Source organism: Cololabis saira, chromosome 16 (assembly GCF_033807715.1).
Source record: "Cololabis saira isolate AMF1-May2022 chromosome 16, fColSai1.1, whole genome shotgun sequence".
NCBI lineage: Eukaryota > Metazoa > Chordata > Actinopteri > Beloniformes > Belonidae > Cololabis > Cololabis saira.
The window spans coordinates 17,908,687-17,933,102 of record NC_084602.1 but is presented as its reverse complement, the minus strand read 5'-3'; the positions used below and the strand labels follow the sequence as shown (position 1 = coordinate 17,933,102).

The following is a 24,416-nucleotide window of genomic DNA, read 5'->3' as shown; positions in this document are numbered from 1 at the left end:
GTGTGACAATGAGGCCAATCCAGGAAGAGGAAGGTTGTGGGAGGAGCTTATTTTTTTCCCTAGGTGTTGCAGTATCACCACTACCTGGATCTCGTCAACAGAGCCGGGGTCTGAAGACAGCAGTACTGGCTCAGCTCCGACTTTTGTTAAGTCAGTGGTTCCTAAACCTTTTCTGGTGGGACTAAACGCACTGGCCCAGGGCGGTTCCCACCAGAAGACCCCCGATGTGTCAGTTACTGCTGCTTACAGGCCTGTTTGGAGCACTTGTTTCCCACCTGGACTGATCTGTGATCAGGTTTGACACAGTTTAATGTAAAACTTTTTGTGCATAACGTCACTTTGTTTCAACAACCATTTTGTGACGTGACTTAACGGGAGCGTTTTCACTCACAGGCAGCTCCAGGAGCGTGACATTTCCACACCAACGACGTGAATCAAGCTGCTCTGTGATTGGCGGAAGCAGAGATGACGCAGACGCTTCATATCTGCCACAGGCTTTTATTGCAAAGTGGCTTCCTGTGATCTCAGAAACAATGTTCCACTTTAAGGCTCCAGATATTGTAGTTGTTGCTGTGGGGTCATCTCTCACTGCTGGGGTCAAATCTGCTTCCTGTAGTGCTTCTTCACAAAATAAAAGTGCACTCTAACTGGTGTGACTGTTACATTCAAACTGAAATAAGGCGACGATCAGACAGCTAAACGATGGCGAGCGGGACAGGAAGGAAAAGCGAGGCGGACAGAGCTCGGCTCGGGAACATGAAGACAGAATTTAACGTCAGATCTTCCTGTCTTAACTGTAGTGTTTCAACAAAAGGTGCTGGATAATCTGAATGCATAGTCGAACACAACGTGTCTGCCTGGTTGAACAAACGTTTACAATAATAAATAAAGTCATATGTAAAAAGCATGAGTGCGACCCTTGTGCGGCAGGAGGCAGTGCTTGGTGGCGCTCTCATCCCACACGTGGCTGATTCCTTCGCATCGACTTTTTGGCAAAACTCTGGCTGTGAGAGAGAGAGAGACAACCTTCCTGGGTTTGGTAGTGTCCTTTCTGCGGTTTTCGCCGCGTGAACTGGCGTCACGCAGTGACGAACGGGGGCGGGCGTTTTTGCATACAACCATGTTAATGAGATCTCCTTCATGTTTGAAAAAAGCAAGAACGAACCAAAACGAAAAAGAAAACGAGGAGGCCTAGAGACGCTAACTCCTTCAGGACGTGGTACAGAGAGAAGCTGCTGGGTGAGGTGGCGGTGTTCGGGGGTGGGGGGGGTCGGTTGCTTCGGTCCTGATGGCACGGCGGTTGGCTCGACTCCGCTCGGCTCGCCGCTGCGACATCACAGCGGCTTGCCCTCCAGAGACACCACCACATTCCCGCCCAGCTTCTCGGCCAGCGTGCGGCGGTCCTGGATGTCGTCCAGCCCGTTCACCTGCCACTCATGTTTGATACCTGGGGAGACAGGGCCGCCGTTACCAAGGAGACCATACATGCAGACGAGGTGCCACACTTGAGCTGGCCTCGGACCGGTGCAGCTCCGACTCCAGCTCACCTGTAAACTTCTTTTTGATGGCGTCTTTGGAGCTGGCGTAGATCATTTTGCTCTTCAGCGGGGCGCTCTCTGGAGCCCTGTCAGGAGACAAGATGGGGATCAGGTTCCACTTCTTTCACATTTCAGAGCAGCAAAAGATTTTTCATCATGTTTTAGGAGAAACGGCTTCTGGTACAGAACAAGGACATGGATCTGAAGAAGGTCCGGCTGAAAACACTGCCATCAGACTGCTTTAGGGGTAAAAAACGTCTGATTAGTCATCAGTCATCAACTGTGGAAAGCGTTGAGCTTCAAAGCTGTTTAAATATCAGTCAGGGTGGGGAACCCAGACGGGACCAGTTTCAGCAGATCAGTCTTCACTACAACATAAACCAGTAGCAACAGCACAGATCGTGCTGGTGTGTCGTCTCGGCTGCTGGGCATCTCTGGAGAAACAGCAGGAAACGAGGAGGAGAGGCTGATCTCCTTACTTCGAGTCTTTCATGAAGAAGGACTCTGCAAGACATTTCAAAAAGCTCCTGCTGGATCCAGTTTTCAAGATCAAACTTCCACAACTCTATCCTGAGAAATGAGTGCGTGGAAGCTTTGATCCTGATTTTTGAATCATCTGAGCTGCTGGTTCTGGTTTTATATTCAGCTGCTTAATGACCTCGAAAAGCTGAAGTTGATCAATTCAATTTTATTTATATAGCATCTATTGCAACATAAGTTGTCTCTAGGATCTTTCCAAAGACCCAGAACATGTGGCATTACATTAACAATGGCAGGTAAAACCTCCCCTAGTGGGAGAAAAACCTTAAGCCAAACAGTGGCAAGGACAAACTCCCTTTTAGGAGGGAAGAAACCTTGAGCAGAACCTGGATCATAAGGGGGGACCCTCCTGCCGAAGGCCAGCTGGGTAGAGTAGGAAAAGTGGAGATCAGAAAGAGAGGAGACACAGACACAATGGCTAGCTGGTGCACTACAGGGATGACTATATAAGCAGTTGTAGACGGCAGACACTGAGGTGGACAGAGGGGAGGGGGGACTGCAGGGCAGGATGCAGCTTCTGAAAAACATGTGCAGAAGAGAAGAGGGGGCAGACCAGCACAACAAACTACAAGAACAATGGAGAACAATAGTGATAAGATGTGCACTAACATCTGGAGGTACAAGCCAGAGGCATCTGAGGCTGCAGGGGATGGAGAAACCCTGCTGAGGTCAGTGAGCTACTTTTATCTGCCCATGCTCAACTCAAGTTTGAGACGTTGACAACAATGACAGATTTTGTTTTAATTCCAGGCACAGTTGTACTGGCTTGTATCCATAGTGACGCTGATGAGGGAGGAACACACTCTCAGGCTGCATCCACATTCATACTTTTATTTTGTAAAACTTTAAGGATTACTTCCAACCCCATGCCGTTCCCCCCTTCCACCCTCCAACAGAATCCTCTGAGTAGTGTACCCCACAGCGTCCACTGCTTTATGTACGAGTCACAGCTGCTGCTGCTGTAGGACAACTATTGTGCAAAAAACCAAAACAACCCTCCCCAAAAAAAACAAAATCACACACACAAAGAAAAGAGCACTGAAAGTTCACTACTGCTTCACGAAGTGGAACCGGAAATGCGTTGCTACCAAGCAAACCAATCACAGCCCTCTCGGTCTGCGTCGCCTCGACGCGTAGTTCATTTTTGGGAGGTGCACGTCAGGCTACGGCGTAGGCTACGGAGAGCCTCCCGCGTAGCCGCGTACCCTACGGCGTAGGCCCTGCTTTGATTTAACGCAGAACCATAATTCAGCCTTTACTGAAAGCTCATCTGCTTTTCCAAAATAAACTAGATGCATATTTTTATTGAAGCCGGGCCGACTGTCGTCTCTGGGGGGGTTTTCAACGGCGCCGTGGAGCTTCCAACATCACTGATGAGAATGGTGGTTGGAACGATGCTTTTTTCAGCTATTTTATAAAAACCTGACAAAGATCAATGCTGCTGTGAAAACGATACCATCATCACAGCAGCTGGTGTGTGTGCTGGTCGGTCTGTATAGCATGAAGCTGATCACCATCGAAGGAAAGGCTCCACCTCTCTATTTAGATCAATACTTCACAGTAGGGATGGGCGGTATGGACTAAAAAATGTATCACGATAATTTCTGGCATTTATCCCGATAACGATAAAAATGACGATAAAAAAAATACCAATTCAACTCCACCTTTGTAACTATAAATCTATCTCGCTCTCAGATCCGCCATGTTTGTTACACAAAAACTTCATCAACGGGAATTTATCCTTTTTTTTTTTCTCTCTTTCTTTCTCTTTCTTTCTTTCAGGCTCATTTCCTTCCTTCCTTCCTTCTTTCTTTTTTCCCTTCCTTTCTTCTTTCCTCCTGCTCTCTCCTTCCTTCTTCCCTTCCTCTTTTCTCCCTTCCTTCCTTGTTTTCTCCCTTCCTTCTCCCCTTTCCTTCCTTCCTTCTTTTTTCCCTTCCAACCTTCTTTCCTCTTGCTCTCTCCTTCCTTCTTCCCTTCCCCTTTTCTCCCTTCCTTCCTTCTTTCCTCCTGCTCTCTCCTTCCTTCTTCCCTTCATCTTTTCTCCCTTCCTCCCTTCCCTCCTTCCTTCACGTACGTTGTGTGTGGATTTAAAGCAGAACCATAAATCAGCTTTACACAAAAACAACAATGGGAATTTATCGTTTTTACTGCGAGATGACAAATTCTTATCGTGAGGAATTCTTTTGACGGTTTATCGTGAACGGTAAAATATCGCCCATTCCTACTTCACAGATATCTTGGGACTTTTGATTCGACACCCATTTCTATTATGTGTTTTGACTTAAAGCATGCAGGTTTTAAATGCACTGAAAACAAAAGGTGCCTCTGTATCTGATGAGACCGGTCTGTGGCCGTCAGAACAAAGTTCACTCCTGTCATGCGACTATACCATACCAGAAGATGAAGACCAGGTCCTCCTTCTTGGACTCCTTGGTTTCGTAGGTGGCGTCGTACAGGCCGTATCTACAGTCATTGAGGGGGAGGAGCTTGACAAAGCAGCCGTAGGGGTCGTCCACCGTCTCTCCAATGTCTCCCACCAGGATCTGCTTCCCCTCTTCCACAATTATCTTCTTCCTGTCCTCGCTCAGACAGAACAGAACGGCCTTCTTCCTCTTCTTCACTTCGTCCTGGGTCGAAGACTTCCTCACCTTCATGTCGTTGAACACCCTGATGACCTCATCGTTTACTGTCACGCCTGATGCCTGCAGAGGAAAGATGGGGAGATCATGAGATTGTTGTATTTAATACTTTAACATTTCCTCAGGTTTCAGCAGATGGACTCAGAATGTTTACTTTTACCGGCTCAGGAGAGAATAATCAAACCGCTACAGGATCCAAAGTCTTTACTTTAGTAGGTTTTTGTCTTGTTTTCTTTGAGGCTGTAATCTACAGTTTCATGTAGTGGTGACATCAGACGCTCCAGTTTTTACAGAAATGTCCTTTAAGCTGCAGCTTCACATGAAACCCCTCAGCTGACTTGAGTTGGACTAACAGACATCAGGTGATCCAGTAACAGCTCCACGTGGTCAGGCTCGCTCACAGCGACTCCACTGGAGAGCTGAGCGTCTGCCGAGGCTCAGATTTGTGGATCCTGGATCCAGACTTTCAACTGGGCCAGAACTGTCAGCTGCCGTCTCAGGACTTCATGCTCGCGTCTTCTCTGAGATCAGGGTGTTCAACGATCTATCTGGTGGCTGAGATTTTGTCTTAAAATAACTTCAATCATAACCATGTGAACGTTTGCCGTTTTTTACCCCCTTACGACACAAATTTAATACATTTACTGTCCAGACATCAGGTCTGACACGTTTCATCTTTGTGCCTGACATTTTAAAACCCTAAACTTCAGCTCTATTCTATTAACTCATTGGCCAACTATCTCCTGTAAGAAACATTTCATTTGTCTCACTAAAGATTTGAAATTCTCTTGTTTCAGTCATCTTAAAACACACGAGCAGATGTTAACACAAAATAACCCCCATCATTCTTGGTGTGTGATGGAGTCAAAGGAAATGTGAAAAATAAAATAAAATTAATCTTTGGTAGCAGGCATTCAGATAAACACGCATAATGCAGCACGTGTAAGAGTAACTTCATCAGCGATGAGATGAGACTGGGAGGTGTGTTGAGCAACCAATCAGTTACATCTCAGCTCATCCCGATCCAGGAAGTTGAGATGGTTCCAGTTCCTCCACCAATCAGAATTGAGAGGACAATAATTACAAATGTGAACAATGTTCATTTCTAGACCTGTCCATCATGTGCACAGAATGAAACAACTCTGAAACCAACTACCCACAAAGGGGCACCATAATTAGCAACTACAATTTTTGGGGTTAAGACGCATTGCTGTTCTTACTTTAAAGCCATTCTCTCTTTCTTTAGAAGATTGCCATGAAAGGTAGGAATTTGACTTTTTTCAAAATAATATATATTGTGTTTTAATGCCACATTTTTACCTTCTAATAGGGCTGGGCGATATATCGAGATTTTAATATATATCGATATATTTTCAAACGCGATATGGTACGAGACAATATCGTTTATATCGATTTAAAAAAAAATATATATATATATATTTTTTTAATGATTTTGATATAGCTTATTTTGTGACAAATTGACTTGAATATTTTATTTGAGATTTGCACAAATGTTTTGTTATTTGCACAACTGTCAACCTCAGTGGAAAAGTCTGCCTGTTACTGTCTACACTGTATTAATTGTACAGTGTATTTTAATTTAATTGTTATGCAGGAAAGGGATATTTGTTTAATTTTATTTTATATTTTTATTCTATATATGCAGGCAGTTTATTTTTATTTCATTTGTTTTATACATTTTGATATTGTGCAGACCTCTGTTAATAAAGGAACCTGTGTGACATTTGGCACGAGGCTTTGTATTAAAACTGACTGTTTTTTTAAGGGTTTGCCTCAGAAAAAAATGAAGCTAACAGAGATGCTATGCTATAATGCTTTGGGGGAAACCCCAATTATGGCACAGAAAAAAAAATATCGACATGTATATCGAGTATCGCCATTCAGCTAGAAAATATCGAGATATGACTTTTGGTCCATATCGCCCAGCCCTACCTTCTAATATCTTGCGATATTATAACCCAAATTTAACTTGACCTGGCATCTCGCACTAGGATTCAGTATGACGGAGTTTTATGACGCGTCCAACAAGGCCACCACAACTTACAGTCGACCTGTCATGAACCATTTGAGTGCAGTCTAGTGTACTAGGTTGTTTGTAGCACCTGAAGTCATCCAGCTGTGGGCTGCTGCTGGTGACGGATACCCTGCTTGGACCCTCATGGTCACCACTTGAAGTTACATTTATGTACAACATTTTGGTTGAAATGACCCTCCAGGACACTGGAGGGCAACGTTGGGTCTTAACCCTGATTGCTACTCACACACTCGCTCCCAGGAGGCTGTGTGTGGATCAAGCTCAATGTAAAACATGTTAAGAATCTGAAGGAGGAATTAAAAAGTTACTTCTGTCTTGTCTCGGAGCATTTGTATTCTATTACACAAATGAACTTCTGTAGGTGGTTCCAACCAACATCTGCCTCTGAGCGGTAGACCAGCACCGACCTGGCCACCCCCCCACATGTACACGAGACACCAGTCAGAGGTTGGTTCCCCGCTTCTGAAGGGGTGTCACATCAAAGTCTTAAGTTATTTTCTACAAACCAAAATATCTTGTAATTGGGCGTGTCGGCCTTTCATGTCTTGAGTTATGCATTAACAGCACCAGGAAGTGGGCGGCACTCTTGAGATTCCTGTCAGTTAGTTTAAAGGTCACTTTGAGACCATTAAAGCGCACTATAGCGCATGGTAGCATGAATCACGGACTGATGTCATGATGACAGAACGGAGGTTGAAAATCTGAACTGCTCAATTTACTCTACAGGATCGATGTTGATCGATTATTGATGACTGAGCCTTATCTCATGTTTTTTTTTTTTACTAATTTCTCAGTTTGTGTCAAATAAAGTTCTACTGCCGTTTCTTTCAGGGCACTTCTGTAGTTTAACAAGTCTCAACAGGGCTCCACGCTCCTAATACAAGTTCCACTAGAAGTACGGGTCTGAATATCTGCACTAAGGTCTGCACATCAATGATGTCATCACCGCAGGACTAAAAGCAGTTTCTTTTCACTCAAAAGGTGATGCAGATTTTTAGAAATCGAGCAGCTAATGGATAATTTTTCTCTCTACATTACGATACAACACATGCAAACACGAGTTTGACTTTGTCATTTGATCATCTCAAGCCTTTACTGACATTCATTTGTTTTTTTTAAATGAGCACCTACTACCACCCATAAATCCCAGCAGAAACATCTGCCTAAAAGTCCTTGATCCACACTCATGTTAATACACTAGGTAAAACTATAAAAACAAAACACAGAAGAACCAAACTGATTTACTGAATCAGTTTTGTGAAGAGCAGCTCAATGCAAATATAGCATTCCTATAAACGGATGTCTGGGTCTGATACCGTCTCAATAACTTGATCAGTACCAAACGGTGAGGCTGTGTCACGCCTCAGCTGCTCAAATCACCTCCATAAGGATGAGTATGTGAACATCTTTGAATTAACCGTTTTCAGCTTTAACCCTGCCGAGAAATCAAAAAAATCAAAACAACAATCTAGCACACTGATGTCTGTTTTACAGGATCAGTAATGTTCAACTCAACGTTATACGGGCGGATCTGTACCGGTATCAGAACCAGGACTACAGCTGGACCACTGGGTATCAGAACCAGGACCACAGCTGGACCACTGGGTATCAGAACCAGGACTACAGCTGGACCACTGCTGGACCACTGCCTGGCTGCAGAAAACACTGGGAGCTGCAGATTCATTCAGGTGATTAAATTATTAATAACTGAAGGCCAGAGTTTGCAGTAACTCGGGAAAAGAGCATTTCATTAATGTCATTAATCCTGTAAAACTGCAGCCTCATCTCAGGCCCGGTGAGGCAACCAGAACCAGAACCAGGACCAGGACCAGATCAACCCCCCACCAGAACCAGGACCAGAACCAGGACCAGATCAACCCCCCACCAGAACCAGGACCAGGACGATCAACCCCCCACCAGAACCAGGACCAGATCAACCCCCCACCAGAACCAGAACCAGGACCAGATCAACCCCCCACTAGAACCAGAACCAGGACCAGATCAACCCCCCATCAGAACCAGGACCAGATCAACCACCACCAGGTCCAGAACCAGATCAACCACCACCAGGTCCAGAACCAGATCAACCACCACCAGGTCCAGAACCAGATCAACCCCCCACTAGAACCAGATCAACCACCACCAGAACCAGATCAACCCCAGCAGGGTCCTGGTTCTGGTTCTGCTGGGGGGCTGATCTGGCCCTGGTCCTCCCCCCTGGTCCTGGTCCTGGTTCTGGTCCTGGTTCTGGTCCTGGTCCCCCCCCTGGTTCTGGTTCTGGCCCATGCCTGGGCCTCTCTCTGCTCCTCCAGCCGGAAGAGGCTCTGCAGCTCCGCCTCAGGCCTCCACCAGGACCAGCCCGGACCAGCCGGGCCTCGTGGCCCCGCTGCCCAGGCCAGGCCCGGTCTCCCCGGCCTGGACCAGCCCCGTGGTCCGGCCCGCAGACACACGCCCCGCCGGGCCAGGCCACGGGGCCAGGCCAGGCCGGGCCGGGCCGCCCCAGCGTCGTCAAGATGGCTGCCTCGGGCCACACCGGCCACCCCGCCTGAGGGCCGGCCGAACGGGGCCGGACCGGCCCGCTTCGGGCCGGTCCGGCCCCGTCCGGGCTGGGCCGAAGCTCCCGGTACCGGCGGTACCGGCTCGGCCGGTTCTCACCATGTTGTCCCGTGTTTCTCCGTTGAGCGAGCTTGTCCGGGAGGAAGGACTGGGAATGTAGCCGGGGAGAGGAAGAGGAGGAGGAGGAAGAGGGGGCGGGGCCAGAGCACGGGCTTATTAACCATAGACAGACACACGTATCCGCCCCATCGAGCTGCTGCGATACGTCAACGTCGCCGCCATATTGGATGTGGCAAGACAGCTCTGTAAACTAATACAAGTAAATGGACTTATTTTCATAAAGCGTCTTTCTGCAAAGAAATTTACTTTTACGTCTCATTTATTCATTCAGACACGCACTAATATACCTGGGAAACAGTTTAGGCACCAAATATAATATATTTAATTTTCTCAGATGGTAAAAATAAGAACTTTATTATCCCACATAGGAGTAATTCATGTTATATCAGCTATAGAGAACAAGGTAGTGCCATAGAAAAATAGAGAAACATTTTCTCATCAACAAAGCATATTTTACATAAACACATAAAAACATTTTCAAGTAACAAAATAACATATTTGAACCATTTTTCAGATTTTTTCAGTTATTTTATTTTCTGGAAAATGGTTCAAATGTTATTTTATTGTCTGAAAGATGGTTCAAATATGTTATTTTATTTGATTTTTTTTTATTTGTTTTGTTGATGAGAAAATGTGTTTCTCTATTTTTCTTATTTTTGTGAGGGGGGATATATATTGTTTTTCGGCACTACCTTGTTCTCTATAGCTGATATAACATGAATTACTCCTATGTGGGATCAATAAAGTTCTTGTTTTTGCCATCTGAGAAAATTAAATATATTATATTTGGTGCCTAACTGTTTCCCAAGTATATTAGTGCGTATATGAATGAATAAATGAGACGTAAAAATAAATTATGAAAATAAGTCAATTTACTTGTAAGTTTACAGCGCAGTTTTGCCACATCCAATATGGCGGCGACGTTGACGTATCGCAGCAGCGGGCAAGACCACTCGATGCGGCGTCTATGTTATTAACTTTGTTGAATTTTTTTTTTTTTTAATTTCAGACAGATACGTGGTTGTGAGCAGCACGTGTGAGCAGCAGAACCAGCGACTGAGTTCGTCCCTGCAGCAGAGCTGGAGGCGGGAAGAGCAGCTCCTCACGGTGGCATTTCAATACCTAATATGGAGGATGACGCTCACCGACACCAGTTGGTGCAGGCTTTGGTTTCACTTTGGCTACAGTTTCAAGCTGTTTTGGGCGCCTGTAATTTGTCATTTGAATTTCCCTCGGATCAATAAAGTATCTATCTATCGTCTGTCTATCTATGCATCTGTCTATCCATCTATCTATTTATGCATCTATCTGTCCATCTATGCATCTGCATCTGTATCTATTTATGTATCCATCTGTGTCTATCTGTCTGTCTATGTATGTTTATATATCAATCTAACTGTTGTCCATGTGGTTCCATGGTCTGCTGATGAATGCTAGTTCTTGATTCAGTGTCACCTGAGGGATCAGCGTCCAGCTGAGACTTGCCCTTTACATGCTGAAATTCCTCCACATTGGTTTACTGATGTTGTGGTCTGAAAGATTCATATGCTCATCCCTTCCAATCTTTTTTTGAGAAACATTCAGATACTGATCTTGTACCAAATCATCATTGCAGTCATGTTTTCCTTCCACCATTACTACTACTACTACTGTAATTCTGCAGATCTTTTATCCAAAGCGACTTACATCTGAGAGAACACCACAACCAAGAAATCACATATTACCAACATAAAATTTTCATTGTACCAAATATTTTTAGGTCTTAAATGTAAAAATGGATGTAAATTAAATGAGGAAAAAATATGAATATCTTGGGTTCAAACTGTCAGTAAAGAAATAAAAGTGTAAACAGGAATCACTGCAGAAATGTCACTCCAAATCCAACATCGAGAACTGACATGTTCCCCTTCTCAGTGAAGGGAGTTTAATAACCCTAATGTTGTTTCAAGAGCATCAAGTCAGTAAAAACTGTTAGAAAAATAAACCGTCTGAACAGTAGAGTGTGCAGCTGCTTATAAAAACGTTATTTATTTGAACACCAGAACGAAGACAGGTGAGATAACAACAGGATGCTGATAGCATGACGCCGTCATAAATAAAGACAATGCAGAGGCTTCAACTAAATAAATACAGAATGCTGCAGCTCCAGTGTAGTGTCACCCAGCTGACACACACATACACACCTACACTCACACACACGTACGAAAAAGTAAAGCTGGAACAGTTACAGCAGTCAAAAACAAGACAAAACAGTTGGACGGAGGCTGCAGCAGCTCGATTGTAGCCCTACGGTCTCGAACATTTCAGAGCGGTCCACTTCAGCACCATCGTGGTATGATTGAACAGTGGAATAAACACCTGTGAAACTCTGCAGGTGGACAGGTGAGTGAGGTTGGACCCAATGTCCACCTGGACGGCTTCAGGTTTGTTCCATCAAACTAGCCGAGCAGCGTTCCAGGTAACAGATTCCTCCATGTAAATATATGTTCCCTGACATTTCTTTGTGAAGATGAATGAACGGGTTATTCTGCCAGTCGCAGTTTTTCAAAAATAACCAACAGAAGTTTCTTCTGTCGAGTGATAAAACCTTCCATTTCAAATATGTGATACATTTACACAAGTCCGGGGCGGAGGAGGAAGCTGTATGACGGGTTTGGTTGTAGAAGCTGATGCACCAGTCAGAACAAGTCCCTGAGGAAATTTAATTTCTCTGAAACATTTAAAAACTTTAAATCAGTATTTGCTCCTTTTTATTTGCAGCGTAATAAAACCCTGAGAAAAGACTTGGCTCAGAGCTGCAATGACAACGATCATGAACAAGTTTTACTTCGTAAAAACGAGCCGTCTGAAACGGTCCTCTTTAGGAACCGACGGGGGGGGGGGATCTGGACTGAGACCAGTGGTCCGGTTCCTGGTTCCTGCTCAGCCTTTAGGTTTCTCTGAGCTGAACCACCAGCAACTCCTCGGTCTGGGACCATTGGAGAAGGGAGCTGGGTCATGTGACCACAGTTCTGTCCTTCAGGTCATGAGACCCTCCCCGCAGCAGTCGGGTCAGATACAACGAAGGGAATCTGCCTCAGTTTAATTTTGACGATAACTTGACAAAATTAGAAAACTCAATATTTTTTTGGTCACGTTTTCTCGTTTGGGTCCGCATGAAGCCGCTCCAGCAGCAACGGCCTTACTGTGGCTCTAAACCTGACGGGCAGCGGCACGAATACAAAACTCTTGGGTTGGGATGGAAGGTTCTGTCCCTGAGGTGACGGCGGCCCGGTCTGAGGTTTATTCTAGGTTTATTTTTACTGTCAGTGCAAAGTTTATTCAGTGGTTTTTGCTTTTCTGGGATCAAGGAGAACATCAGAGGAACTAACTCTACTGCTTCTACCCTCCTACAGCACCACGGGTCTGTGTGTCCGTCCACACGGACAGGAAGTAAATGCCCTGAAATCCGACAGGTCGCAGGAAGACCACTTTTAAACTCTGGAACGAAGCAGTCTGTCTACAACGTGCCGATGAAGCTCTCAGGTTCTCAGGTCAAGTCTAAACAAATATGAGTCCTCCGGCCACCAGAGGCCGCAGGAGAGCGTTGGTGTCACTGCCGGGAGCGCTTGGTGGGTGGGGCAGAGCAGCGCTCTGATAGGCCGAGCTTCCTGAGCTCTGAGTGGAAGAACTGCTGCAGGCGCTGGCCGGCCTTGGCCTCGTTGGTGTGACGGGGATTGTACTGGAGACAGTTGAAGAACATCAGCTCCACGTCCGAGATGAATTCACCTGCAGACATTCAGGGGAGGAGCCAGTCTCATTAAACAACATTCTGGATTCTGACTCAACTTGTGTTAAATAGGCAGGTTGATTGGTTCACTGGGGCGGATCCTACGTCCGTTAAATTCATTAGAGGAGCTTCAGATATCAATTACTTTGATCATCAGGACTATTTGGAACTGCTTATGGTGTTTTTACACTTCAAAAACGTAGGTTGAAACATCATGTCGGTTTATTTCTAGATGGATAAAAAAACATTTCACTGAATCAAGACGAGCCTGAAATGTTCTAAAAGCTTCAGAGAGTAAAATCCACATAAATCCAGATCATGACCACCGGTGCTCCTCACCTGCTGTCTGGTATTCATAGTTGTTGACCTTCTCTCTGATGGTGCTCAGAGCTATGGGCTTCTTGATGATGTCGTAGTAGTCAGGAACCTGCAGAGACAACAACATCCACAGCTGCCTCAGTTGTGATCAGACCTGGACCCTGACTGAAGGAGGAGCTCTCCAACCTCTTGTTGAAACATCCACCAGAAGTTAACACCTGAGCAGCATGCTGTTCTGAACACCCGTTATCCTTGGGAGTAGTTGTCAGGAACTTTGGAGGATATTTTGGTGGTTTAAAGGCGGATGAAGACGAGGGAGAGGACAGCGAGTGGCTTGGGGTGGGGGAGCTGTGGGCTCACCTGAGTCCTGGACACCAGCTTCATAAAGGGCCAGCTGTCCTCGTGTCTGACCAGCTCCACGGTCAGCTGCTCGCAGGCCGACAGCTCATGGACGCCCTGGTTCCGCCCGGACGAGCGACGGTTGGAGGAGGAGGGCCGCGGTGACGAGGGGAGGATGGCTCGGGAGACTTTAGGAGGGGCAGAGTCTGGGGGAGGGGCAGAGGACACAAGAAGGATCAGCTACCTGTCCTCTGATCGGAACCGGTTTCCGTGGAAACCTGTGGAACGTTCAGTAAGCATTTCAAATGTTGAATAACTGGGGTTTCCTTGTGGACGGGTAGGTGACAATCACGCTCTCTCTCTTTTTAATTCCCCTGCATGTTTCCGTTTACCTGCCGGTCTCTTGTGGACCTCGCTCTGACCCGGGGAGGTTTCCTGGCTCTGGCGTGCGCTGCTCCGACCCCCTGATCGGGGTGGAGCTTTGCCCTGGGTGGTGGTGTCTGCCTTGGACGTGGGCGGTGTTTTCCTTGAAAATCAGAGTAAAGTCAGATCAGAACCTGATCAGAACCTGAACAGAACAACAGGGGCACCAACACTCACTTGGGGGGCTTTTTCCCCGATGAGGCGGTGCCATTCTTTGGCGTGCTCTGTTGAGATTTGGGCGTGGCCTGTGTGCTCTTTCCTTTGGGGGGCGGAGCCGGGCTCTTCTTGGTGCTGCAGAGGAAACTGGTGTAAGTTTGGTTTTTACCGACATCGATGGACCTTATGGAGAAACTTCCCACCCTTACCTCACAACCAACTCCTCCTCCTCCTCTTCTTCTTCAGACTCCTCCTCCTCTTCTTCAGACTCCTCTTCTTCCTCCTCCTCCTCCTCCTCTTCGTCATTGTCTTCATCTTCCTCCTCGATGGAGGACCTCTGTCGGGATGGAACACGGCTGGATCTCTGTTTGGGTCGGCAGTCTGGACAGAACCAGTCGCCCTCTGGAACAAACTGAAAGCCAGCAGGTGAATGAGGGTTTATGAAAACTGCTTCACAATAAAACATTTCATCTCCGTTTCACAGCATGGATCTAGCTTGGCTTAAACGTGCTGATCACCCCGGGCCTGAGTTCACAGACAGACAACTCCTTCCTGTTCCTGCTGTTGGGCTGATGGCCCCTCTGATGCAATGTTATCATAATGATGAATTGTGGTAGAAACGTCAAAGCCCCATTTCTGAACTGAATCACTTCCTATAATCACTTACAAAGTCAGAAACACCAAAACACAGCCTCCAGTTCCAGCGTGAGTTAAACGGTTAGGCTGGCCAGTAATGTGAAGCAGCTGCTCCAGGATCAGTGCTCCAGTCACTGGGGTCGTCCTAAAGCGGCGTCCAGCTCATCACTGACAGTCAGCGAGGACACTGAAGCCGTGGTCTGGCTCTCCTTGCAGCTGACATGTGGTATTTACACTGACGCATAAACACTGGAAGCTGGGAATCACAAGGTGACTCATCAACCGCTGAGTCGTGTTTCAGTTCTGTCAGAGTTCTTATGAAAAAAAAAAAACAGAATGATCTGGTCTTTCTAGTGAAATAGTGAATCTAGTGAGTGGATACTAGGGAGCAGATAACAATGCCAAAGCAACCAGGAGTGAAGAAAGCCCATCGTAACTGGGAAATAAGAAGTGAAATAAACCAGAGAGCTGCTGCACAGGACAACCCTCCCCCACCACCTCCAGCCCCACCTAGTGTTACAGTACGTTCCAGATTTACTCGCAATTAGTAAATTCAGGGTACATTTAGATGAATACCAAGTTAAAGCTCAGTCAAATGACCATGACTTGAACTAAAGAAAAAAAGAATTAAAACGCACTTTAACTCAACAGTAGATTTAGTCAAAGTGACTTTCAGCTGGATTACAACAAAGTGACATTTCAGTAAAAATATTAAAACTATAAATTTGATGTATACCATAGGGCTGGGCGATATGGCCTTTTATTAATATCTCGATATTTTTAGGCCATGTCACGATACACGATATATATCTCGATATTTTGCCTTAGCCTTGAATTAACACTTTGATGCCTACAATCACACCAGTATGATGATTCTATATGTCTACATTAAAACATTCTTGTTCATACTGCATTAATATATGCTCATTTTAAACTTTCCTGCAAAAACAGGGAATAAGTCAAATTTACCAAAACTGTATTTATTAAACAATTACTAAGCAGTGAATGGCACAGACATAAAAAGTGTCATTTCAAAATAGAAAGTGCACGTTGCATCTCTGACTCCCCGTCTGAAGAACATCTGGTAAGAACATGTTCTGGTCCTGGTTTTACCAGGATGACCAGGTTTTACCTGGTTTTACCAGGATGAGCTGCTCTGAGCAGGAGGGCTTTTAGAGCACCTTTATATTAAGACTAATTGTAGGTGTAGGGACTGCAATGTTTCATCCTCTCCTCCTTTACTTTGCATCACTTTCACTTATTGTTAGAAATATGACGTCATATAATGTTGTTTGACTTTGTTTCAATGATAGTGATTGATTTCATGTGGCCACATTTAAGCAACACTAGGTGACGTTTCTCAGCAATGAAGAGAAAAGCCTGAATTATGGTTCCGCGTTAAATGGACGCAGAACCTACGGCGTAGGGTACGGCGTAGGGTACGCGGCGATGCGCACTTATGCTGTAGGCTCTGCGTTGGTGTAACGCGGGACCATAAATCAGCCTAAAGGCTCAGCTGCGCGTGTCACGCTGAGCGGCTGCTCAGAGCCGTTCGCGTCGTGCGAGGAGAAAACATCCCTCCCGTCTTTACTAAGCCGGTTAGCTTTGAAAAGAGTCCGCCGCGCGTAGCAACCGCGCAGATGAGCTCACGGCGCAAACAGGCCGAGTTTGGGAAAGTTAAAGTAAAGTTAAAGCAAAGTTAAAGCAGGGTGGAAGTGAGCGCTGGTCCCGGACCGCAGCGCTGACACCAGCAGGACCAATGATAATGCACACACGACAGCACGTGACTGACATGTGTAACAGGGTGCGCTTGTTTTATGTCTCAGAGAAGGAGAGACGAGACGAGAGAGTGAGAAAAGCCTGTTATTTAATGCCTGCGGCTAAAAGCAAAATGCGTGAACATTTATATTCGAATATGCACGATAGAGTCATTTTGTACATCGCACAGAGTAGAAGCCGAGATACATCGGCTATCCTCGATATATCGCCCAGCCCTAGTATACCATCATGTTCATATTTATTTACTGTACTTGTTTTAAATGTTTCACCAAATGTGTCTGAAGGTGCATTGTGGCATTATCTGAGCCAGATCAGACCCGCTCACCTTGAGGCGCGGCCTCAAACAGTGGGTGTGGTGTCCACGGTCGCAGCAGTCACACAGCAGCATGTTGTCTGCGTCTCCTTTACGTCTACATATGCGACAGCGGGCATTCAGGACCGAGCGGGACCACAGGATGCTGCGCTCCAGACTGGACAGGTGGACAAAAACCTGGAAAGAAAAGACACCAGCCCTCCTGTGAAAATACGTCCAGCAGCTGGAGATGGAAACACCTCCAGAACCGGGATGTGAGAGGCTCGGACCTGAGACAGGCTGGAGCACGAGTGAAGAGAGTCCCTCCATCGCTCCAAAACCGTCTTCACCACACGACCGCCGTCGCTGCCGCCATCTGGGAGACAGACCAGAACATGACTGAGCCAACCAACGGACCGGGACGCGACTCGGGACACAGACTGGGCCGACAGAAATGGATAAGATAATGACTGGACTGGTCTGTCGTACCGTCACTGGCCTGGTCGTCCTCTTTCTTCTTATTCTTCTTGGTCCTCGGGTCTTTCTTTGAGTCTTCATCACCTGCAGGAACCCCAGGTTTCAAACATTAAATACTATGCAATTAACACGTCCAAAAACATCCTTATTATCTTAACTTAGATCTTATCTATTCAATTTGTTATTTATAAAAAATGGTTAACCTAAATGTACGTATAAATACATATTCATAAATTAATAGTTTAAATAAAATCTGAAATTTATTCACAAACATATTTAATATTCTCATCTAAAACCCTATTGATGAAAAGGGTTTGGTGAGCGTTACGTCTCTGACATCTGTTGTGAGTTCAGTTACACTATTTACTTGAAAATCTTATATAAATATAAATAAATATAAGTCAAATATTTTTAACTTGACATATAAACTCATTAATAATGATTCCACATTTCTACTGCAACAATATTATTTCCTTTGAGATTATTCAGTTCAGTCTTTCACTGATGTTTAGCCCCTGAGATGTTCAGGTCTGTCCTGCACACCGGTCCGTGTTCACACACAGCCCTGGACATTTACAGGACTTTAGGCCCTTCCAGGCCTGGAGACACCCACCCAGGGGAGTTTTGAGGAAGCGCCTCTCGATGCCTTGCTCGATGTGTCCGAGGGCCTGAGCCAGGACCCGTATGGAGCCACTGACCACCTGAGGAGTGCTGCTGCTGGTCCCACCTGAGCCGTCAGACTTCAGCTCCTGCAGTCTGACACAGACACACAGATGTTAGCGTTCCACATCACCAGTCATGTTTACGGTCATCGTGTTACCTGTGAAAATGGTACAAAAAAGTCCCACTTGAGAGACTTTACCTGTCACTGCACCTGTCTCTGGCTCTCGGGAACAGGGAATCCACCTCCATGGCCTCCACCTGTCCGTCGGAGCCGAGCAGCCCGTAGTCTCCTGCCTCCAGAGCCGAGCGCCATACCTGTCTATCCATCACCTTAACGACAAGAGAGTCAGACGGATGAGAACTGCATCAACTCAGTCAAATCTGCCGTTCTCCCTCATCAGGTGTGCATACTTTCAGACTTCCCAGAGTCCCCTGGTGGACGCGATCCTCCAGGTCCAGCAGCAGGTCTCTCAGTCGTTCCTCCATCTGCGTTTTAGCTGCAGCGCTCATTTCTGACAGCTCAGCGTCACCTGTAGAGACAGGACCGGTGTCTGTCTGATGCCGTTTCAATATACCCGTGTTTAGCGTCCTGTAGTTGTGTTTACCTGATTGTGTGTACTTGCTGCAGTTGCAGTTCTCCAGCAGCAGCTGCAGCCGCTCTCGCTCCTGCAGCAGCGCCTCCCTCAGACCGCCCTCTCGGTGACCTCGAGGGTTCAGAGCCTCGATCAGCTGATCCACCTCCTCCAACGAACTGTAGAAGAACCACTGGTTGGGACGGTTCACTGGAGATCCGCAGGTGAGGGAGGCGGGGCTTGAACCAGCACTGTCATGTGATGACAGGAAGGACGGAAGGTTTAATCATCAGTAGAAAATCCTTTCAACACTGGAAACAAGTCTCCTGTAACCGGTTAAAGACCAGTAAACACATATCTGGAGGTTTTTTCCTCCGTCCTTCTCAAAAGTTACATCACAGACACACAACGCAGTTCATATGAGACCTTCATCCAGAAGTTCTACAGTGACAGTAAACTGTGAGAGGGGTTACAAAAGGGGCAGAAAATTCCCCAATAATTATACTGAAAACTACCACGTGGAGGGTTAAACCCTCAGAAACTCATTAAATGTAACGTCAAAGTCACTAAATTAGTGCTGTTGAGCTTGCTATGCTCTGTCCACTAATGAATCACACAATATAAAAAGGCGCCTCATCATAAGTTGAAGGAAAAGCTAACGACATTGCAGCACTTTGAGTTTGTCAAGCACTCCTCAATTCACCAGAGGAAAATAGGAGTTTTTGTGATGCAGCAAATGAAATAAAATGTAGAAGAATTGTCAACTGGAAATGAGATTGCATGCAGGTCACATCAGCTTTGTCCAAATCCAGTTATGCAGCTGTACAGCACTTTCTCTTCATCTATACTCCAGTATAATCTATGACCATCTGTATTTTTATTTTAAAATACATTTGTACGGGGTGGTAGATAGTTCAATTGGTTGAGCAGATGCACCATACACAGACGCCATCAACCCATTGACCTGTATAGTTCTGCAAGGAAATATGTTCCAAAAGGAACAGAAGGCTGAATTGCATTCGTGGTCTTAGAGCTCCCCCTGCTGGTCAGTCGTTGTAAGACATTTCTAACACTACCTGTCTTGTCAGCACTTTGCTGTCAGACACACTAAAAATCTGCAGGTGTAAGGTTTCCATGGAGACCAATAAAGAGGCAGGGCAAAACCTGACAACACAGTTGCAGTCAATTGCTGCATGTCTCCAAATGACAGCTTTTTCTATGGAGAGGTATATCCGGACAGAAAGTCTTCTTGAGGCTCATGTCTCAAGTTCAGCAAGCCACAGAGCTGTGAGAGGCATATGGGGGATACGTTGCAAAAGGAGGTCCAGAACTAATAAAAGATTTCCCTAATATATGAAGGACATACGCAAAGACAGTTCTGTCTGCAGTGGTTATGGTTCTGTTGGGGTGATTCTGATTTTGTAAGGAGTGGTTCTTCTGTGTTTGGGGTTAGTTTGTTTTCTTTTTGGGGTGGTTCTGGTCCTGTCTTATATTATTCTCTATCAGGCTTTGTGGTTTAAACAGCAAATTAATCGGGTTTGTAAAACAGCGTTTTTCCATCTCTGTAATATTGCAAAGATTAGGAACATCCTCTCCCAGAGTGATGCTGAAAAACTAATTCACACGTTTTTATCTTCTAGATTCTAGGCTAAATTATGATAGTAAATCATATAGTATGTTAGTACATTTTACTACTTGCATTTAAAGCCCAAAATGGCCTAGCTCTGCAATATTTGCAAGACCTAATATTACCTTATATTCCTAACAGAGCTCTCTGTTCTCGGAGTGCAGGTTTACTCGTAGTTCCTAGAGTATCCAAATGTAGATTTGGAGGACGGCCTTCTGCTATCAGGAACCGTTACAATAGAACCAACTTCCAATCTGGGTTAAGGCTGACACCACCTCAGCTTTAAAGCCAAACTTAAAACCTTTCTGTTTAGTAAAGCCTATAGTTAGTGTTTAGTAAACCTCTAGTTAGTGTTCAGTAAACCTCTAGTTAGTGTTCAGTAAACCTCTAGTTAGTGTTCAGTAAACCTCTAGTAAACTCTAGTGTATTAGGGCCAGTAGTCATAGCTGCAGCTATAGAACAAGACTATAATAGTTAGTCTCAAACATAGCTTTGTGGTAGATAACCTGCTATAGAGTTACGCTGCAGGGGGGCACCAACATGATCCACCGAGTAGTGCCCATCACCCTCCTTCTCTTTCCTTTCTCAGTTATTAATTATAGGTATATCTCTCATCACCATCATTGTTCTCCATGTTCTCCCCCCCCCACCCTTTTTTTCTCTTCTGTGTATGTTTGCAGGCCAGAGCTTCAAGAGCTGCAGTCCCCCCCTCTGATCATCCTACTGCTTGTTCCCACCAGTCTGTATAGATGTCTGGTAGATGCCTGCTGACATCCTGACCAATTGTTTGCGACAGCTCAAAAAATGTGGAACAAATTTATCGGTGAAAAACGGCAGAAATGCGAGAAAGGAGGATCACAATATGCTGAACATGACTCAGCACAAAAACAGCTCAGACATCCTTCGGTCTTTAAGACTTAATCCATCAGCTGAGTTTTATGCAGACGGCGAGTGCAGATGTATCAGACACTAGTGACCTGTATAACCCACCTCTCACTGGAGGTTTCACCTCCATCCTCCATCTTGGCGGTGGGGTCCTCAGCAGGCCGTGGGTTTGGCTGCAGCATGTCTTCTGTCAGGCCGAAGCAGTCGTCCTCCACCAGCAGAGTGGAGGCGGAGGGGATGATCCAGTACCTCCGGTACATCCGGTCCCTTCCCAGGGACAGCAGGCAGGTGCAGGCCGAGGCCTTCTGGATCCGCTCCTGCAGCTCCCGAACCTGCCGGACCAGAAACCGTGTCCATCAGGCCTCAAACCGCTGTCATTATACTACCGAGCAGTTTACAGGCCATTGACAATTTTTCCTGATGTACAAATTTCTGGAAACCCATCCCTGAGAGCGTTGTTGGAAACTCAACTGAGGGTGGGTTTTGCTGTGGACCTGCTGGGACCACGATGAACCCCTGTGGCGGATATTCTGCTTCTTAATTTTGTTCTAATAGAAACACTTAAAACTGGTGAATCTAATGATGCCATCTGGACATCGACTGCAGTTTTGGTAAGCCAGCATCTCTTCTGACCTTCTCCTGTTCCTTCTCCAGCTCCTCTGCACTCAGGCTGGGAGGAGGTCCAGATGGGGCTTTGACGTCAGAGCTCTTCTGCTTTTCCTTCTGGCTGCTTCCAGCTTAAAAAATAAAATAAAATAGAAAAACAAAGTGAACACACATTTCTGTTTCCCAACAGTGTGACGTTTGTTTGCAGCAGAGTGGTGACATCATCTTTTTTTTTCTTTTTTATTTGAATGAAGTTGCTGCAGGACCCGGGTCAGGTCTGAGCCCTCACCTTTCATCATGGTGTTGGATGTAGAGTTTCCCCCCTCTCCGTTAACTTTAGGATGATGTTCTGCAGACATCTCACTGAGGACACACACACTTCCTATTAACACATAGTAGTTGTACTTTTTCACCTTCATAATATTGTCCAAGTAAGATCCTCCCATCTCAGAGCAATGCAGAGAAACAGTCCTTGAGCTCAACAGGAACTCCAGAAAATTTATTTTATTGGTTAATTTTGTGATGTTGTCTGCTGAAAGGTGTATAAAAGCCCCAGACATCCCAGTAGACACGTCTGTAAAGATTGGACTGTCCACATCTACCCTGCACTGTCAACAGGTACAGGAGGTCATTTCAATTCCACCTACCCGTTCGTTTGGAGTCTTGCCTCTTGCTCCTTCAGCTTCCCCTCCTTCTCCTTCAGTCTCTGCTCCTGCTCCCTCAACTTCTCCTCTTTCCGAAGACGAACCCTAAAAGTCAAATAAAAGCCACAGCAGGTCAGAATGGTATTCAAGATTCATCTATCCAGTTGCGTGAGGGATCTAATTAACACACTGGTGCAAACCTAAGCTTTAAACCAGCGAGGTGTCATCACGTTAGCTACTTCTGGGCTGTGAGGAAACACTTAAGAGACCTCATGTCTGCCGGCAGCAGGGGGGGGGGGCTCCACTGAAGGAGCTGGTAGCCCCCTCAGCTTCCCGGGCAACATGGGTGTGCCCGGTACAAAGAAAGAAAGGCTTCGAAACCACTCTTCAGAAACCAGCAGCTCTCACTTCAGAAAAGGGTTTGTCTAGTAGGGCTGGGGTGCCTTCCTTTTTTTTTTTTTAAATATCGTGCTTAAAAAAAAGAAAAAAGATTGGAGGTACCGGCATGTTTGTGGGTCGTACCTGTGTGCAGCCTCCTCCCTGCCTCGGCGGTGCTGTTCAGACCGGACCTCTCTAAGCTCCTGCCGAGCAGCCTTCTGCTCCTCCACTCCGTCCTCGATCAGATCTCTGCTGGCGGCCAGAGTCAGGAGTTTTCCCAGCAGAGCCCGCAGGATCTTCAGCTTCTCCTCTACACACACAAACACCAACTCGTTCCATGTTTTTCACATTTGTTCTTCGGTTGTGGCGCCACATTGAAGCATGTGGCTTACGACAAGAAACTTAATTCTAGTTTTCATCTGCACATTACCAGTTAAACTCAAGGGTTTAGGACTTATTTACATCTGCAGGTTCTGTTTGGACTTCCCTGCAGGAAAGTCAGTATCTTTTCTTCGGACTGTCTGATCAGCAACGTACCTGGGGTGAGGTCGTACACAGGTGTGCACGACAGTTTCTTCAGCAGCCCTGGTTCAGTCAGTTGTAGTTCTACACACGGATCATCCATTACTGTGAACCCGCCCTGCTTCTGGTACCGGAACTTGGCGTTGCCATGATTACAGTTGGCACCGCAGGCCAAGATGTGCAGGCGCAGGATCTCCGACAGCGTGCAGCTGTCCAGGTCCAGCTGTTTGAGGCTGCAGCCCTGATGCAGCTGAGGCCAGGCGGCGGCCAGCGAGGCCACGGCGCTCAGAACCGAACAAGTCGGGTCAGAGTCCTCATCTAGAGCCTCCCACAGGTCTGCAGACACAGGACACATGCACACACGTCAGACACTCCCATTGTACATCCGTCAGGTCCAAGTTTAGCCAGTGAAAAACCTCCATCTCCACAGATGAAACTCTCTAATATAACAAATCATTAAATAAATGCTGTACTGACTGGATACAGAACCACCTCAGTTCTCATGGTGCATCTTTAAGGAAAAAGTACCGTATTTTCGCGACCATAAGGCGCACTTTTTTTTTTTTTTTTTTTTTTTTTTTTTTTTAAATGTGCCGGGCGCCTTATGAAACAGTGCGCCGTGTCTATTACCTGAATTACGGTAATGTAAGGCCGGCCACCATGAGAACGGTAAAAAGAGAAGGGGGCGGGTGAAGCCCCCGTGAGTTGCGACGTGAATGAGACCATTCACTGAGCTGTTTAATGCGAAACAGAAGATGAAAACGTTTAAGGATTTGCTTGATGTGTAAAGTGAAATAAAATACAATCAAACTAATTTTTGCTCCGCTCTATTTAAATAAGCACACTTGTGTGAGTGTGTTCTGCAGCGCGCGTGTGTTTTG

General features: G+C 46.0%; 2 protein-coding genes across 3 annotated transcripts in view; both read right to left on the bottom strand.

The window, feature by feature from the left end:
* Positions 1-482: 482 nt before the first annotated feature.
* On the bottom strand, positions 483-9,543 carry cfl2 (cofilin 2 (muscle)). The gene is made up of 4 exons (XM_061743533.1): positions 9,429-9,543; positions 4,473-4,780; positions 1,548-1,624; positions 483-1,447 (listed from the first exon to the last, which is right to left on the bottom strand). The coding sequence occupies exons 1-4, from the start codon at positions 9,429-9,431 to the stop codon at positions 1,335-1,337; spliced, it is 501 nt and encodes a 166-aa protein (XP_061599517.1). The 5' UTR covers positions 9,432-9,543; the 3' UTR covers positions 483-1,334.
* Positions 9,544-11,452: 1,909 nt separating this feature from the next.
* baz1a (bromodomain adjacent to zinc finger domain, 1A) overlaps positions 11,453-24,416 on the bottom strand; it is a 33,542-nt gene continuing 20,578 nt past the window's right edge. The window contains exons 12-30 of one of the 2 annotated variants that reach the window (XM_061742954.1): positions 23,551-23,871; positions 23,158-23,323; positions 22,639-22,740; positions 22,281-22,354; positions 22,019-22,122; positions 21,491-21,717; positions 18,907-19,124; positions 18,713-18,831; positions 18,501-18,631; positions 18,252-18,394; positions 17,651-17,722; positions 17,452-17,537; positions 17,195-17,359; positions 14,664-14,866; positions 14,476-14,589; positions 14,268-14,401; positions 13,897-14,081; positions 13,558-13,645; positions 11,453-13,217 (exon numbers count right to left, since the gene is read on the bottom strand). In XM_061742954.1, coding sequence (XP_061598938.1) covers positions 13,042-13,217; positions 13,558-13,645; positions 13,897-14,081; positions 14,268-14,401; positions 14,476-14,589; positions 14,664-14,866; positions 17,195-17,359; positions 17,452-17,537; positions 17,651-17,722; positions 18,252-18,394; positions 18,501-18,631; positions 18,713-18,831; positions 18,907-19,124; positions 21,491-21,717; positions 22,019-22,122; positions 22,281-22,354; positions 22,639-22,740; positions 23,158-23,323; positions 23,551-23,871 — 2,828 coding nt within the window. In that variant the 3' untranslated portion in view covers positions 11,453-13,041. The remainder of the gene's footprint in view (positions 13,218-13,557; positions 13,646-13,896; positions 14,082-14,267; positions 14,402-14,475; positions 14,590-14,663; positions 14,867-17,194; positions 17,360-17,451; positions 17,538-17,650; positions 17,723-18,251; positions 18,395-18,500; positions 18,632-18,712; positions 18,832-18,906; positions 19,125-21,490; positions 21,718-22,018; positions 22,123-22,280; positions 22,355-22,638; positions 22,741-23,157; positions 23,324-23,550; positions 23,872-24,416) is intronic. The other variant, XM_061742955.1, reaches the window with a different exon arrangement.